The sequence below is a fragment of the Sinocyclocheilus anshuiensis genome, unplaced genomic scaffold (assembly GCF_001515605.1).
Source record: "Sinocyclocheilus anshuiensis isolate Anshui unplaced genomic scaffold, SAMN03320099.WGS_v1.1 scaffold33, whole genome shotgun sequence".
Lineage (NCBI taxonomy): Eukaryota > Metazoa > Chordata > Actinopteri > Cypriniformes > Cyprinidae > Sinocyclocheilus > Sinocyclocheilus anshuiensis.
Window position 1 is genome coordinate 204,422 of NW_015536458.1, and position 17,875 is coordinate 222,296.

Genomic DNA, 17,875 nt, shown 5'->3' on the forward strand with positions numbered 1-17,875 from the left:
GGATCTAAATATTTATAATTAATTATAACTAGTTATGATTAATTATTCATATTTCCCCATGAGCTGATTCGCTACATATATATACACAAATATGAATAATACTAAAATAAGGCTGGCAAATACATTAAGAGAAACATTTTCTGATTTATTTATAAAGTGTTTTTCACAGTAAACATGTTATCTTGTTAAACACAGTATTAAAGTGCCCCTATTATGCCTTTTCGAATATTACCTTTCATGCAGTGTGTCATGTAGCTGTATGTGAACATAAACTGTCTGCAAAGTTGCAATCCAGAGCCAATCTTTCTACGGCTCTGGACCAATCACAAAGGAGTGCACCATCTGACCAATCACAGCAGTGAGGGCTCACGGAAAGGATGGGTTTAGATAGACTGATTCTTTGAACTGCTTCGCACGAGTTGTTTACGGATCATTTAGAAATGAGGTAAAATTAAATCTATTTTTTGAGAAAACTAACGTGTTTTTTGACCTTGCATGCATGTAAACCTGTTTTAGGAGACTAATAAAACAATATTAGCAACCTTAAAAATGGCATAATAGGGGCACTTTAAAAAACATGTTGATATTGTTTGTATCAAAATAATAAATGTTCTAAGGTTCTAAACCATAAACAACTTTGGAGAGATTCAAATATGCTAATGAGATCACGTTATCCACTGGTACTCCGTTACAAGTGTATTCTTTTGCATGGGGCACTGATGATGCGATCCTTACCGTGGTGCATCATGTTTTAAAACGACAGACAGTATGCATATTGTGTTCTGAGATTTTAACAAGCTCTATTCAAGCTAAATTATTAAACCTTACATTTCATAATGTCAGTGAAAATTGCAACAGTGATTCAGCCATGCTTGGCTGAGTTTCTCTTCATGAAAATTGCAATAAAATCAGAGCCTCTGAAGTGCCTTAGAACAGGTCTAAATGCTCATATAAACTTTGAATAGCTGTGAGGACTTCCAGTGCAGCATGAGAACAATAGAGCAATGAAATGTGGACTTTAGGCCCGTTACATCACCTATTACTGTATCACTTTCACTTTGTGTCCAAAGCATGTCCTCCATACGTGAAATATGATGGCATTTACTCAGGGACAAGTCTCTCTGGAGGCCTACAGCATTTCGAGGAGAAGAAGAATTGGATGAGAGTGAGGAGGGATGGAGAAGAAAGAGGTCCTTGATAAATAATGTCTCAGAAAAGAACAGATGATGAGGTTCATGTGGAGGCAAGGCACTCGTGCAGAGGGGAGAACAAAACAAATGATATGAAAAGCACGGAGATGTGTGCTGCTGAAACAGGGCTACAGAGTCAGTGGGGAGGAGTGGACAGATGGCCTGGGAACAGAATCGGTGGTCATATCTCTATGAATCCCCTCCTTTCGGTGTCTTTTAAATGTCAGGCTTTGTACTGACTCTCACTAAGAGTATTCTTAAATACCCTTCCTTTATATTGTGCTTTGTGTTTTTGGTTCCTTCAACTGGAGCTGCATATATTGTGATCATAAAATGGTTGTGATGTGTTTTTTCTTCATATTTGAATATGAGTAAGTGGATCAGTGACATGATGCTCAGTCCCCCCTCCCTCTATATGAATTTAGTAATAAAGACAAGAGTTGAAAATAATAAAATATAAATATAAGATAAAACACTTAAACATATGCATGTTTGTACATATAATGACTTAAATATGTTTTTTTTTAATTTACTAAACTGATTTTGTATTTTTGAATAATAATTCCTTAATATAAAGCTTTTAAAGTAAAGCTTTTTAAAATGTTTTTTAAAGTTCAATTTAAAACATATTTATGTATTTGTTTGTTTATTCAAATTAATACACTCCCATATATTTAAAATGTAAAGTATATTTATTTTTTATATAAAGTATATTAATTGATCACATTACTTTTTCATATATTTTTTTTTTCTAAATCAACACATTTATTATTATTATTATTATTATATATTTTTTTATGTTTAAAACCCATCCTCAGATGTTTTAAGTTTTTTCATCCTTTTGAAAGATTTTCCCTTCTTTTTATGGTTCGATTCATTTGATGGAGTTTTGATCTGGGACATTCAGGACGTTTCAAGTATTAAGTTTTGACACTGTGACCCTTTATATCCCGTAGAATCAGATGACACACCGTATTTCGTCATTGGAGCCATTCTGTACCGCACCCTCGGCCTCATAATGCCCCCACCAAAGTAAGTCCCGTCTTTGAGTGTGTGTGAATGCATGTGTTTGTGTGTATTAATACATTTTTGAAAGCTGTTTTAAGGACACTCATTCTGTTACTCTGCATATGATTGACACCAGCTTGCAGAGACAATGGACAATTATCAAAATCGAAATTGATCCAAAGAATGAAAGTGGAACAATCATTAAGCCTGTTTTAATCTGTCTAGAAATGAGCTTATTTGACTAAGATGCTTATTTGAAGGTCTTGACCATTCCCTTTGCATTCTGATAGGAGGTCAACAGTTCATATGACTTCATACAGGATTAACCATGGTAAAGTTTGCCACCTTTTGTAGGCTCATTGTGCTCCCACACTGTCTTCTGATCTAGTTTTACAACAGCAGCCTAAAATGGACATACAGTGCTGTCTATTCCTAGAATACCTCCTATTCATGCACTACCTGTTAATCCCATGATCCTTACCATGGATATTCTGATGCTGTGTATAGGGATGTGGCTCTTAAATCCTCAGATTTGCCCTGTTACACAGCCAAAGCCTTATCAAACTGACACAGCTGTTCTCACAGAGATTGACACAGGGGAACAGTATTAGTCTAGATGGACACTAAAAGGTAAAAAAGCCACAAGCGATTAGAATTGTAATTAAAAAAAAAAAAAAATTACATTTAATAATGTATTTATTTATTAAAATTAATACGCAAATGTAAGGGGAAAAAAGGGGGCAAGTGTGAGGCTACATTTTTAGATATTCTGGTTAACTGTGTTGCCTTTGCCCTCAGTGTAGCCACTACTGAGACCGTGTCTGTATTGAGAGAGAGGAGATAAGTGTAATTAGGCTGATTGGCAGTGGCGGCTCGTGGGTTTTAAAATAGAGGAGGCACACTCCCCTACGAGGTTTCTTTTCTCAACACTCCTCAGCGCTGAAAGTGAATACTCGATGGTGATTGGCTGATTTTTTTACCAACGGAGGCACGAGAGCTCAGCTCTACCCCGGCCTTCCCCTACCCTTCTCTGTCATTAGCGGTTGTAATTACATCAGCAGATTCAGCACATTCGCGATAGAAAAGCGGCACTTTCCAACATCATTAACATGTTATGGTATTACAGCTGTGAAATTACAAACAAAAAATACACATTCTGAGACATGAACTGAAATTAATTGTTAATTTATTAACATTAAATCGTCCTCCTCCCATTTTCACCTCAAAATTTTGGGGAAGCCATGCTTCCCCCGACGAGCCGCCACTGGATTTGTGCAGCTGACACTGGGGGGCATGTAGGGATGTATCTTCTCCTACTCAAGCCCTGCTGGGGTCTGTAGTTCACTGTCCAAACTCACTGAACATGTCAGAGTCCTCAACCTGAGGAACACAAGAGCGTGCCGACAACCACTGCTTGTGTTTGCTTCTGTCTCTTTCTATTGTGAGCTGTGTTAGAGGCATGGGTATCCAGCTCATTGCTCCTCAGTGTGGTTGATTGTGACGGAGCTTGTTGAATATGTATGGGATCAAGGCTATTTGTTTGTTTTTGGTCTGCTTTTGCTTTGTGTCTCATTAATTTTCTGCGCAGAGCACACATCCTTGCTCTCGCTGTCCCAGGGGGGGGCTAACCTGCCCGATTTGTTTGTGACAGAATGTAACTCCCTGTGACCCAACACCCACGGATACACAAGTTTTATCTTTCTCCATAACACACACACCAAAAATAGATGGATTTGCTTAGCGCAGGATGGTCCAAAATAACTCTGCCAATGGATTTAAAACACACACATACACACACACACACACACACACACACACACAAACGGTGGCACTCAGCCATTGTATCATGCTCTGTCATGGATTACCTGCCAGAGTTTTGAGCCATTCAGAATTCAATTGAATCAAATTGCAATTGAGGTGGCATACAGTGTGCGAAACTGTGTTCCGAATTTAAGGAAGTACAATTAAAATGCAATGAAATTCAAAGAAATCAACTGCTGTTAAGTGTACATTATTATTCTAACCAATATTTGAAATGCCACCCATGGAGTTTTGTATTTAATTTATTTATGTATTTTTTTTATTATTTACTCTATTTTATTTAATAAATCAACAACAAATGTAATTTAAAAAAAATGACAAAAATTAAAATCTCTTTTATGTAAAGTGTTTTGGCAATATGGAACTTCGTTTAGAGAAATATGTCTAATCAGCTGAGAAAAGTGTATAAGTGTCTGTGAATAAATATGCAGAATTAGAAGAAATTTTAAATGTTTTTGTTTTGTCACACAATTTGTCAACTAATAAATGTTCTCTGTTGTGTGACTGTGTTGAATTTATTTGAATTGCAGTTTTGAATTTCATGATTTTGTCATTTCAATTCAAATTCTAATTGAGCATTCTGTGGGCTGTGGCCAGTTCAATCATGAAGGGTGCCAGTTCTTAAATTCTGAATGTTGCCCAGCCTTGATACATATTGGTAGATTTGAAATGGAGTCAGTTTTGGATCTAACTCGCTCTGTGTTCCTTCCTCCCAGAGATCCATTCGTGATCAGCTCGAAGATTCTGACAGTGACGGTACGTCCTTTACCCAAGCCCTCCGAGCCCTTGGTATCAGTAGAACTTGCCCCTTTGCTCAATGTAAGTACTTTATACTTTTATTTATATTTTAACAGGCTTTAATATTAAATGCCCCAACAAAATATGCCTATTACATCAAAGTATATTTTTGATGTACCTTTCCTTAACTAAATCACTAGTTGAAACAGTTTTATTTTCCTGTACAATACCGTTCAGAAGTTTTTGGGTTGTTCTTTGGGTCTTTTTTTTTGAAAGTCTCTTCAAATGCATCAAAATGCAGTAAAAACAGTAATATTGTGAAATATTAATACAATTTAAAATAAATGTTTTCTATTTTAATATATTCTTAAAGTACTTTATACTTTTATTTATATTTTAACAGGCTTTACTATTAAATGCCCCAACAAAATATGCCTATTACATCACAGTATATTTTTGATGTACCTTTCCTTAACTAAATCACTAGTTGAAACAGTTTTATTTTCCTGTACAATACCGTTCAGAAGTTTTTGGGTTGTTCTTTGGGTCTTTTTTTTTGAAAGTCTCTTCAAATGCATCAAAATGCAGTAAAAACAGTAATATTGTGAAATATTAATACAATTTAAAATAAATGTTTTCTATTTTAATATATTCTTAAAATATAACGTATTCCTGTGATGGCAAAGCTGAATTTTAAGCAGCCATTACTCCAGTCTTCAGTGTCACATGATCCTTCACAAATCATTCTAAGATGCTAATGTGATGCTTAAAAAATGATCAATTATCAGTATTGAAAACAGTTGTGCTGCTTAATATTTTTGTACGTTAGTAAGTATATCCGATATGTCAATATTTTTCAACTCATTTTGGCCGATAACCGATGCTGATACTGACATATTATTGTTTGGAAAAAAAAAACACCAAGTCTCTCCTGTGCAGAGATTATAAACGTATTATTTTTCATTTTGGTTAGTTTTTAACAAAATCTTACTTGCTTTATAATGAGAGTACATTGAAAGCTTTGAAAATAACTACATATCAACTATAAATCAATCACTGCATTTTTCCCCCTTCAGCCAGTGGTAACCTTAACATTTTATCTGAAGATTTAACATTTGTAGATGGTCTAAAGCAAAAGAGTTGTAAAAATTCTGAAAATATTTTAGAGATCCTTGTATTTAAGTTTCCATAATCTGTTCGGAAAAATATATCACACATTAATGAATAAATCTCTCTATATATATATATATAATGATTTAATTTACAAGTGTCAAGTTTGTGATTTTTATTCTTGTAAGTAAGCTATAGCTTCTGATCTTTAAATCAAAACATACTTGTACTTGTCATGACTTCAATTACTGCTTTATTTAATCAGAAACACAATCTTTGTGTTATTTGTGTATTTTACTTTCATTTTATATCAAGTAGGCCAACAGCACCCCCTAAATCAGGGGTAGGCAAGTTCGGTACTACAGAGCCGCTGTCCTGCAGAGTTTAGCTCCAACCCTGAAAAAAAAAACTCACCTGACTATAGCCTTAGTAATCCTGAGACATTGATTAGCTTATTCAGGTGTGTTTGATTAGGGTTGGAGCTAAACTCTGCAGGACAGCAGCTCTCTTGCCCCAACTTGCCTGCCCCTGCCCTAAATGAATAAACAGGCCTCGCCGAAGGGGCATTAGGACCCGGGGAAGGCTGTTTCTGCTGCTGCACGCGCTGGTAACTGTTTACTCTATCGCACACCAGATGCGTCATTCTGTACTTGCGTTCTCTAATTAAATGCTATGATCCAAAACAGTGAATCTAATCATCATTCAGACAAAAGTTTGCTTCAAGAATGACAACACTGCTGACGTGATCTTATCGCTAGCACATCCTAAGTACATGCAAGTAATTCGTCTTATTGGCAAGGCATATCGGCATAATGTTTCTTATTGGGCCAATGCCTACATTTTAAGCCATTATCGGCAGATTCTGATAATGTTCCGATAATATCGTGCTTTGATCGGTTGTGTATATATGCAGAATAGAGGAATCTTTTCGTATATTTTCTGAATTTTCATATATTTTCAGCAAATACATTTTTTGTCTAAACTAACCCTTCAGAATTGAGGTTACATGCATTCATCATCATTTCTGTCTTCTTATATATTCTTATATTTCCCCTTTTGGTTCTAACTGTACCACTAGTTATGACCGATATCCAATGCACATTCACTCATGGTGACAAATTGCCTGAGATATAGTGAGCACAGACTTCTAGCACAGTGAGTCTATTTGGACACCATAATCAGGCACGAAATACAGTTCTGTTAGAATGACCCTCTATTAATAATCTGTTATGAATAGAACATCTTTAATCCCTAAATACACAGGACATAAAGTACTGCACATAAAGGCTCTCAATATTTTATGTGGGAAAAAAATTTAATAAAAATATACCCTCAAGGATTTATGCAAAATGTGCGAAACCTGCAGATTGGATTGTACATCAGTGCAGAAATCAGCTGCGTGGAGAACACTGCCATTGTGATGTTCCCCTAGTCGTCATGGCAACCTTTACCCGCTATCTCCTCCGTAGAGGCATGAGTTTTGGAAATGCAGGAGTGGATGTGATTCATCAATGTTTTCTATGCACACGTCCCCCGCCGTACTTAGGTCGTGCCCCGCTCAGCCGTAGTCCTGGGTGAGTCCCATCTGTGTATGGAAGACCTTGGCAGGGGTCAGTGTCCAGATTGTCCAGCGGAGCCCCGGCCGCAGATGTTTGGGACACGGAGGGGGGCATCTAAGGCTGTGTGTTGGGACTTGTCCTCTCTGTGTGGACAGCTGCTTGAAGACATCCTGCCTGAGCCATCCTGAACCCCAGAGGCTGCTGGGAATGGAGGCAGTGCACTCCAGCTGTGTCATTGGCTGGCGATCCTCCCCATTCATCAGTCTTAATACGGGCGTACTGGCATCTACACCGGTTATTGATCACTGATGTTCAAAGCATCCGGCTGTCAGTTATTTGAGTGTCAAATTGAAATTATGTATTCAATTGCATGTTTTGTTGGTTTTGTTTACCACCTGCAATGACAAAACAGCTCCGGTCATTTGTTCTCATTATAAATAAGAGTACCAAAACCATCTATCTGTGGTGCTGATAAGTACATTCGAGCCAATCGAATGGCATGAGTCCATACTGGACACTTAAAACTGGCCTTAGCAAACATATCACAATGATCGAACATCTGCGTGAATGTTTCTGGGCTGATCCGACTGTTATTCTGTCCAGAAAACCACTCTCAGGCCATTGTGGAGCAGACTGTGTCAGCCATCTGTCATTCAAACACTTACTCTGTCAAAATGTGACTCAGTCATTTGATCCAATCCAGTATGTGCCATTGTTTAACCACTTGGGGGCAATGACATGTTTAAAAATCCTGTATAGTGTCTGTATCGCGCTGAATCCATTTTCATTGGAAGTATACCACCTCACTGAGACTGTATAACAAGATATAATTTCCCTCTGATTCTGGCAGCCCTAGTGGGAGTCTGTTAGACTCCTGAAGGTCGGAGGTGATTATTGTTCAGGTCATAAGATCCCATGTGGGATTCCTCCTCCTAAAAAGACATGATAGGCATAACTTGAGCTGAGACAGATTAGTCAATTACACCAGTTGATTCACTGATGAATCAATAACGAGCTGTTCATCCAGCCATGCACCACTGAACCCTTATTAGAGCCTCACACTGGGCATACAGTGAGGGCATCATCCCAGACTCTCACGAATCAATGAATCAAGAATGAGTTGGTGTTTTTTTTAATATATATATGTATATATATATATATATATATATATATATATATATAGGAGATCAAAATTAGAGAACAATCTAGAAATACTTAAATACTTAAAAATTTGAAGGAATATTAGCTGTAGGTATACCACTGTTATACTAACATGTTTGACAAAATAACCAAGATATTTATTTTGTGGAAAACACATTTACATTACATTTACATACAGTGCAACATAGTGATCAGAATTAGAGAACAGTAACCACTGTTGCACAAAAGAAGATTACAACAAAAATTTGGGAGGGTTACAGCTTTAAAAAAAAAATGTTATTACACTTTAAAATAACTGTTTTGTGTTTGTGTATTAGTGCTCATGAAACATTTATTATTAATGTTGACTTTTTATTTGTATTAATAATTACAATTATTAAAAATATATACTTGTTTTAATTTAATGTGTAATCATTTAAGAGTCATTTTGCATTCAGCACATACGTAAAGTGGCCCCCAAAACTTTGACAAATTATTGACACTTAAAATATATGAATAGATTTATATTATATAACAAATCATTAAACCAAGTGGCAGAAATATGGTATACATTTTTCTGAAGCTAAACATTTCACAATCAGTTTGTTACGTCTCAGACTATAAAAATATATGTTTCAAATAAATGCCTAGAATTGTTTGTTTGCAGATGCCACCTGATTTGATTATGTTGTTAAATAAATCAATAAAATTCACATATGTTCTCCATCACTTCATCTCCCTTCATACAGACACAGATGCAATGCATACAGTATTTATTGTTATTCCTTTCTGCAATGCAACACTAATTGGTTTATCTTTTTTTTTTGTCACTCCTAACTTTTTCTGTCATTCTTTCTTTCTCCTCACAGGGCACAACAGATCCTCAGTGTGTTGTCTGGGACTACGGAAACCCGTAAGTCACACATCTGCAGCCCCCCACACGCACAATGTCTGTTACACAACTGTCACAAACATATTTTAGATCTCATATTATATTTATTCAACCCAATTGAGAGCATTTTGACATCAGTGTTTGTATTTGCAGACTCGTTAATAATCAGAAGTCCCTTTGATGAAGTCTTTGACACTGCATTTATTGAATTAATGAGCTGAAATTTGCATCATTCTTCTCACTTCATGCGTTAAAGTGAGAGCTTGGGTTTTCAAAACACAATGCCTCCAATCTCATGATCTGATTGTCTTGTGAATCGATCCCATCCAAAAACCTGTCAGCCGTCACGGCAAGAGCTTTATTACCGTATTGTCTTCAAAAATCTAAACAATGTTGCTTTTCCTGAGGGATCTCTGGTTATGAAATTACGTGCCGTTTCCTGTTTCACTCTGTAGTGCCCTATGAAGTGAATGAGTATCACAAACACAATCTACAGCTAGTTGTGCTTTCAGGTTCTCAAAACTACTCCCCCTACTGGCGTAACTCGTAATAAGCATCTCTCAGCTTAGATGTACAAAGAAATGTCAAATATGTCAAACAAAAGTTTATTTTTTCTTATTTTGACTGCTCTTGATGACGTAATTCTGTCTGTTGATATGCTTTGGTTGCGTCTTTGTGCCTGTTTATTTAGGAGCTTTGAGAGTGCCGCATGTATTCTAGTTCACGCTCTGTTTGTATTTGCGTCGGAAAACATCTGCGCTCGGAGTCTGTTTATATCAGGGAGGAGCGATACAAAAGAGTTTTTGAAGCATCACAAATAAGGTGAGAGAGAAAAGGACAAAGAGAGACGCAAGGCAGAGAGACACGTCTACACTGAAGATGCATTCACACTGACAGCGAGTTACAGTCATTCATTGACAATGAGTGAAAGAGATTGCTGGCAAAATTTAACCTTCGGCAACAATGGTCACCAACTAGATGCTAAAACGTTGCGGTTTTAATCAATGAAGCTGTCTACGCTGCAAACTTTGTTGATTTTGATAGCAGCTGCGTCTGATGTGCCGACGGAATGTACCTGTGCGTAAAGCACCTGTGAAAACGCTGGAATCTCGTGTGTCTTGCGCGCTCGACTGCGCCAGTATTTCCTTTTGTGTAACTCCGCACTGGCACAGAACACCTCACGCATCATTAATACGCACCGGGAGGTGGTCGGCACGGCAACAGGCAGACCTGACTAGACAGGAGAATGGCAGGCGGTAATTACTGAAGCAGAAAAACCCTTCTATCTGCAGGCCGTAAAGTCAATCAACGCAAAACCTGATTACCTCTCCCACCAAATTACATTCCAAATCATTCCGAGATGAATGCGCTAGTGTGATTAAAAAGCGTCGAGATATAGAGATTTTTATCGTTATTATAAACCCAAACATGCCAAAATCACTCCTAAAGCCCATCCAGTGGATTGAAACAACATTCATTGCCCTTTATTCATTGTCAGACGCTTGAAGGAGGAGATTGATACTGTACTGTAAAGAAGAGAAAATTACATGCTTTGGACTTCATAGGTGTATTTTTTTTATTTATTTTATGTTTTATTTTTTTGTCTTTTAATGTAGATCTGTTTGTTCTTTTTTTCAAATCCTCAAGCAAATTATCTGTTCATTTAAACAATTCCCAACATCAGACTTTTCAAGATTACGATCATCTTTCTCTCGCCTCCTCTTTTATTGTTGTTTCCTGTTCCACAATAGAGCGGTGTCTAATTGCTTTCAGCTCACTGTAGTTATTGCACTTTGCCTGTATAATCAAGTAAAAATTGTGCAATCTTCTTTTTTTGGTGAATTAATTTATTCAAAGCCACCATCACTCTCTGACGCAGGTTTAATTTCCATGATTTGCTGAAGTGTGTCAGCAGAGAATTGTTCTTAATATTTGCATGTCTTTACATGCACTTTGCCCCTCATGTTCTGTTGAGATTGATTATACGGGTTTTATGTTCAGGGTCCCAGAGAATACAGGTGCATCTCAATAAATTAGAATGTCGTGGAAAAGTTCATTTATTTCAGTAATTCAACTCAAATTGTGAAACTCGTGTATTAAATAAATTCAATGCACACAGACTGAAGTAGTTTAAGTCTTTGGTTCTTTTAATTGTGATGATTTTGGCTCACATTTAACAAAAAAACACCAATTCACTATCTCAACAAATTAGAATATGGTGACATGCCAATCAGCTAATCAACTCAAAACACCTGCAAAGCTTTCCTGAGCCTTCAAAATGGTCTCTCAGTTTGGTTCACTAGGCTACACAATCATGGGGAAGACTGCTGATCTGACAGTTGTCCAGAAGACATTCATTGACACCCTTCACAAGGAGGGTAAGCCACAAACATTCATTGCCAAAGAAGCTGGAATTGAGGCAGTAATTAAAGCAAAAGGAGCCCCTACCAAGTATTGAGTACATGTACAGTAAATGAACATACTTTCCAGAAGGCCAACAATTCACTAAAAATGTTTTTTTTTATTGGTCTTATGAAGTATTCTAATTTGTTGAGATAGTGAATTGCTGTGTTTTTGTTAAATGTGAGCCAAAATCATCACAATTAAAAGAACCAAAGACTTAAGATACTTCAGTCTGTGTGCATTGAATTTATTTAATACACGAGTTTCACAATTTGAGTTGAATTACTGAAATAAATGAACTTTTCCATGACATTCTAATTTATTGAGATGCACCTTTATGTGTGAAAATAATAATAGCAATTTCAAAATTATTTTCCTTTATTTTTTATTTTTTGGAAAGTTTTTGACATAATGAAATCCAATTAGTCAAACAGGTAATTATTTTACCTTAAAGTAGACATGCATTTGTTCAAAAGTTTTGGGTCAGTAATTTAAAATAAATGCTGTTCTTTTGAGTTTTCTGTTCTTCAAAGAATCCTGTAAAAATGCATCACTTTTTCTACAAACATATTAAGCAGCACAACTGCTTTCCACATTGATATAATATGTATATCAAGCACCAAATCAGCATATTAGAGTGATTTCTGAAGGATCGTGTGACACTGATGACTGGAGTAATGGAAAATTCAGCTTTGGCATCACAGGAATAAATTACATGTTCAATATTCAAATAAAAAACAGCTATTTAAAATTATAATGATATTTCAGAATTATACCGTTTCAGTATTTTTGATCAAATGATTGCAGTCTTGGTGAGCATAAGAGACTTCTTTCATTAAAAAAAAAAAAAAATCATGGTGACTTTACAACTAGTTTTGATGATAAGCTTATTACCGTTATGCATTCACAAAAGTTTTTTGAGGGTAAAGTCTTAAAAAAACAACTCAGAGAGCCTGGAGAACTTACAGAGAGAGAGAAAAAAAATCCTAAGTCTGCATGAACGTTGCACTGTGCATGGCTTGTAATCATAAATTCTCTTTTATGTACAGAATGACCTTACCAGAGTTTCCTTTTTAATGTTTTATTTTATTTCTTTCAAAGCTCACAACTGCCTGGGCTTTACTCTTGCACAATTACATTAAATCACATTTAATCCCTCCAACCAAATCTAAACATCCATGGGGCCATTTTAATCATGGTTGGCAAAAAAAAAAAAAAAACACATGGCACTAAGCAACAAATTGCTTTTGATTATGATAACATAATGGATGTACTATATGAATGTGCGCACAGTGGATAAGTAATGATTTCACAGAAGTGTGGTCGTGCAGCTGTGGCATGTGTGAATGCATGCAAGGGGCTATCAGAATCAGTCCACGCTGTATTCATTACCACTTCATTTGTTTTGAGTGAATCTGTGTGGAATTTGTTTACATGTGGAGGATCAGACTGCATGCAGTTAGGACATGTGCTGCTGATGTTTGTGAATAGAGTGTGTTGATGTTACAGGGGCTTATGGGTATTGATGTTGTTCATAAATGGTCTTTGCTCATTTGCCTAGAGGGGCAAACATGTTTTTTATTAGCTCTGGTTGGTTGACTGACACCTGTAAGCAGTTACAGGAAAGTGGCTACAGATTATATGGGCTTTTCAAGAGCGTACATTTAGGGTTGGAAAGATTTCTTTAATGGTGTTGAAAGAAATATCCTATGCTCATCAAGACTGAAGTTATTTGATCAAAATGCAGTAACAACAGTAATATTGTGAAAAAATATTACAATTTAAAATAGCTATTTTAACTGAACGCGGCTGAACAACAGTCACTGATAATCAGCAGGATTTAGATTTCATTTATCACGTGAGGCTAGTGAGTCGAGCTGACTGACAAGAAAAGTGAGGTGAGAAAGACAAAATATCAATAACTACCGAATGATGTTACATGATCTTGCATTCCTGGCAGGGTGACAGAAATTAAGAAATTACTGTCATTATAACCAAGTATTAAGCTATACATTATATTTATTCAAAGTTTCTCAAGATCAAATAATAATTCATAATTATGATATAATTCTTACTGTAACAGCTGGAGCATGTGTAAGTCTGGACGAGGCATTCCTCTGGCCACAGATTGGAAATTAACAAGGACTTGGGGCAAAAATGCTATCAAATTGGACAAAAATGCCCCTGCACAATTAAACTAAATCTATTACAGCTGTCATGAATAAAGTCAAAATACTGAAGACTACTATTGCTACTAATACTACAAATACTATTGCACAATACTGAAGTCAGTGATAATATTCTTTGATAATGTAGCCTATGTTCTTTTCTCGCTTTCTGTATATTATTTATTGCTGTTTGAATAACCGTGGAAATTAAATTGTTACAAACAGGCCTAACTTACAATGTTTTTATTAATTTGGGATCACGTTAAATACAAATTTGGTCATATTAAAAATATTTATGACATGACACCCATTATCTAGTACATGCCTAAAAAGACGGGTATTATGTGCACTATTACACTAACATTAGGATAGGTTAGTCTTACCCTGGAGTGGGGTCAACCTCCGCCTATGGAGAAAAAAACAAAGTTTTCAAAAGCACCCCCCCCTCTGTTTTCTTTACAAATCGAAAAAAAAAAACCATATATATACAGTGGGTACGGAAAGTATTCAGACCCCCTTCAATTTTTCACTCTTTGTTATATTGCAGCCATTTGTGGTCATCATCACAGACAGGTCTTGTGTCTTCCTGAAGGGGTTTATTTTGTGATAATGAGTAACTGAATGTACTGTATCCCACATTTTACTTAATACACTCCGTTCCAAGCGTATAAATAAATGTGACTGAAATATTAAAGTTAAAATGACTGTATTGTGTGAGAATAAAGATACTATAGACAGCAATGAAAAACGTTGTAGTGTAGGAATTTGGTTGCCATGGAAAAAGGTCAAATGTACAGTTTACAGGTCACTGCACAAGATATTTGATAGCAGAATGTTAATATTAACCATTCAGAATCCACAGATTCCAGAGAGATGTGTAATAAAATAGGCTGACATGTTAACAAACTCAAACACATATTCACACCAAGTTTTTCCTCTCTCAATTGCCTTTCACTGTCCATATTCTCTCTGTCTCTTAATTACCCTTCTTACTCTTTCTCTCCTCTCTGTACATCGCTGTTTTGCCTCCTGACCTATGTTTGAAGTGGAACTGATCTCTGCATGCTTTCTTTCATCTTAATGCCACCTTTCCTTCCAGCTGCCTTGCCTCCCCCTGATCTCCCTCCCTCGGCTCTCCTTTCCTCCATTTCTCTTCCCTGTGGCCTTGAAGTTCTTCTTCACTTTGTGGCAATTTTGCCTTTATTTGCCGTGTTCCCCATCCTGTTTCATCTGTTGAATCAGTCTGGTCCACTCTCTTTTTCTATCGCTGTTCCTCTTTGTTGTTCTTTCTTTCTCTCTTTCTTCCAGTCCCTCTTTCTCTCTGTCTCTCTCTTTATCAGCTGTGCTGCTTGTTAATTGCCAGCAGGTTATGGTGCCCTTTTCAGTGCTGTAGAAAGCCTTTGGTTGCTCCCCATGAAAAGGACAGAGCTTTTAGCGCTTCACATGAGATGAGGAGCATGTGTCCTCAAACACATACACACATTTGAAAAAGATGTTGTGTGCTTACTCAGGGTGCATTTATTTGATTAAAAACCATTATATTCTGAAACATTATTTCTGTTTTAAATAACATTTTAACATTAAATATATTATATAAAATATATTTTTACATGTAAATTATTTATGTGATGTAAAGCTGAATTTTTAGCATCATTACTTCAGTCTTCACTGTCACATGATCCTTCAGAAATCATTGTAATTGTTATGGGGCGACAGAGACGTGAAGCGAGCAGATCCATTTGCAAAATTTTATTTAAGGACGTGGTCAAAACAGGTGAGGGTCAGACAATGGCAAACAGGTATATTGAGGGCAAAAACAATGTCCAAACAGGGTAATCCAAAGGGTTAATCCGAAACACAGGCGATGGTCCAGGCGAGGGGTAAACAGTATCCGAACAGGGCGAGACGAGAGGGGCAATCCAAAGACAAGGCAAGATATCCAAATCCACGACTAGACTAAACAGACGAAAAAGACCAAGACTAGAACCTAGGCTAACTCGGGATGGCTCCGTAACGTTGCTATCACAGACTTAATGATATGCACAAACAATAATCGGCGGTGAGAAAGAGGAAGTCCATGGCTTATGAAGTGTGTTTGATCGGTTACATCTGTGGGTGTAATCAGTGCAATGGGTGATGGGAAATGTAGTCCGGTGTGAAGAGCAATGGTAGTGTGGTGCAAGAGTCCATCGTAATGAGCGGGTGATCTCTGGTGGTGAGCGAATGGAGGGCAGGCACAGGACTCGTGACATAGACAGGACAGGCAGAGAGTTCATAAACAGTCTCCTTGGCAGTGATATGGTAGACAGAGAGTTCTGAAGTTGGCACCACTGCCATGAGAGGAGCTGAAGCTGACACCGCAGCCTTGGGAGGTTCTGCAGCATAAGCTGCCACCTCGGGAGAAGCTGGAGCAGACTCGTAGTCTGGAGCAGGCTCTGGAGCGGATTCAAGGACTGGAGTAGGCTCTGGATCAGGCTAATAGACTGGAACAAGCTCTGGAGAAGTAGCAGAGCAGTGTGTAGCCCAAACACACACAATAGCCATTGCCGTAACAGGGAGTGCATAAGACAACGGGACCACCTTGGAAACCCCCAGGCTTGACATTACTGCAGAGATGCCAGCTGCTCACACTGACGTCAGTGGAGTGTCCTCCAAACTAGAGGACAGTCTCAAACGCCTAGGGCCCACCTTAATGACTTAATTCACAACATTCATGACGACCGGGAATACTGGTGTGGCGTCCATGAGGGCTGAAGACTCTGGCGTAGCACCCTTGATGGTTGGAGACTCTAGCAGAGCATCCATAATGAACATTCAGTCCTGTCTTTCACAGCCGAGGAGATTATCAATGAACTCACGATGCCTTCTGCCTCGGTCTTTGGGGCCATAAGTAAACTGTCTGTTTCCTATGTTTCAGTTCCTCCGAGACCTCAGTCTCAAGTTCCTCCATTACATGGACCTGGCCCTCCATCCCTCCCCCTATTCCGCCTCCGCTCCACCTCCCTCCTGGACTTATGTCAGTTCTTGTTTCGGAGCATCTGGAAGCCGCTCCTTAAGGGGAGGGGGGGGCTATGTCACGATCACCAGCTGGAGTGCCCATGAGCTCCACTGGAGGGCACTCCTTATCCGTCACAGACTACATTTCCCATAAACCTTTGAATGGATTTATTGTTGTGTGATTATTTCCACCTGTGTGTCATTAGCTTGTTAAAGCTGCAGTCCATAAGTTTTGCCTCTTTGTCGCCATCTCTGTTTGAAAACCTGGAATTGCAGCTGTGTGCGGAATTATCTAGTTTGCGTGGGTTGTGAGTCAGCACGGCTCCAGCGGCGGATGAATCTAATGTTCTGAAGAGTATGTGTGGCAGTGAGTCACCGCACGGTGTGGATATTTACTGTACTTCACAATCACAGATTCTAGCCTACGTCTTGGAATATGACCCACATAAGAATTTTCACCGTATATTGCCATCTGAACAAGTAAGTAACAAGTCTGCCACGTTTGCCATAAATTACCATAAATCTCGCTACCAATGGTGATTAAATCTAAAGATCGGTTAGCTCATGTCACATCAAACCGTTTAAATTATTATTATTGTTATACTTTATTCTCAAATGATTACTATGAGTATTGTGTGTATTAGCGTGTAGATTTTCACATGTGTTTCATAAACACATAATTCTTTATGGATTACAATCCACCCTCAGAATGATACATTTAATTATTCTGTCTGCTGTGAGAAAAGGCTATAAACGATCGTCCACCTGCAGAATCCTCACATGCGATAGCCTAGTAGCCGGGACAACTTCTTTATGTTTACAGACGTGACGTAATGATGCAGTGCCATG

General features: G+C 37.6%; 1 protein-coding gene across 1 annotated transcript in view; it reads left to right on the forward strand.

The window, feature by feature from the left end:
* Positions 1 to 17,875, forward strand: part of LOC107653098 (adhesion G protein-coupled receptor B2) — a 330,526-nt gene that overhangs the window by 194,153 nt on the left and 118,498 nt on the right. The window contains 3 exon segments of the mRNA XM_016476310.1: positions 2,147 to 2,222; positions 4,736 to 4,838; positions 9,436 to 9,479. Coding sequence (XP_016331796.1) covers positions 2,147 to 2,222; positions 4,736 to 4,838; positions 9,436 to 9,479 — 223 coding nt within the window.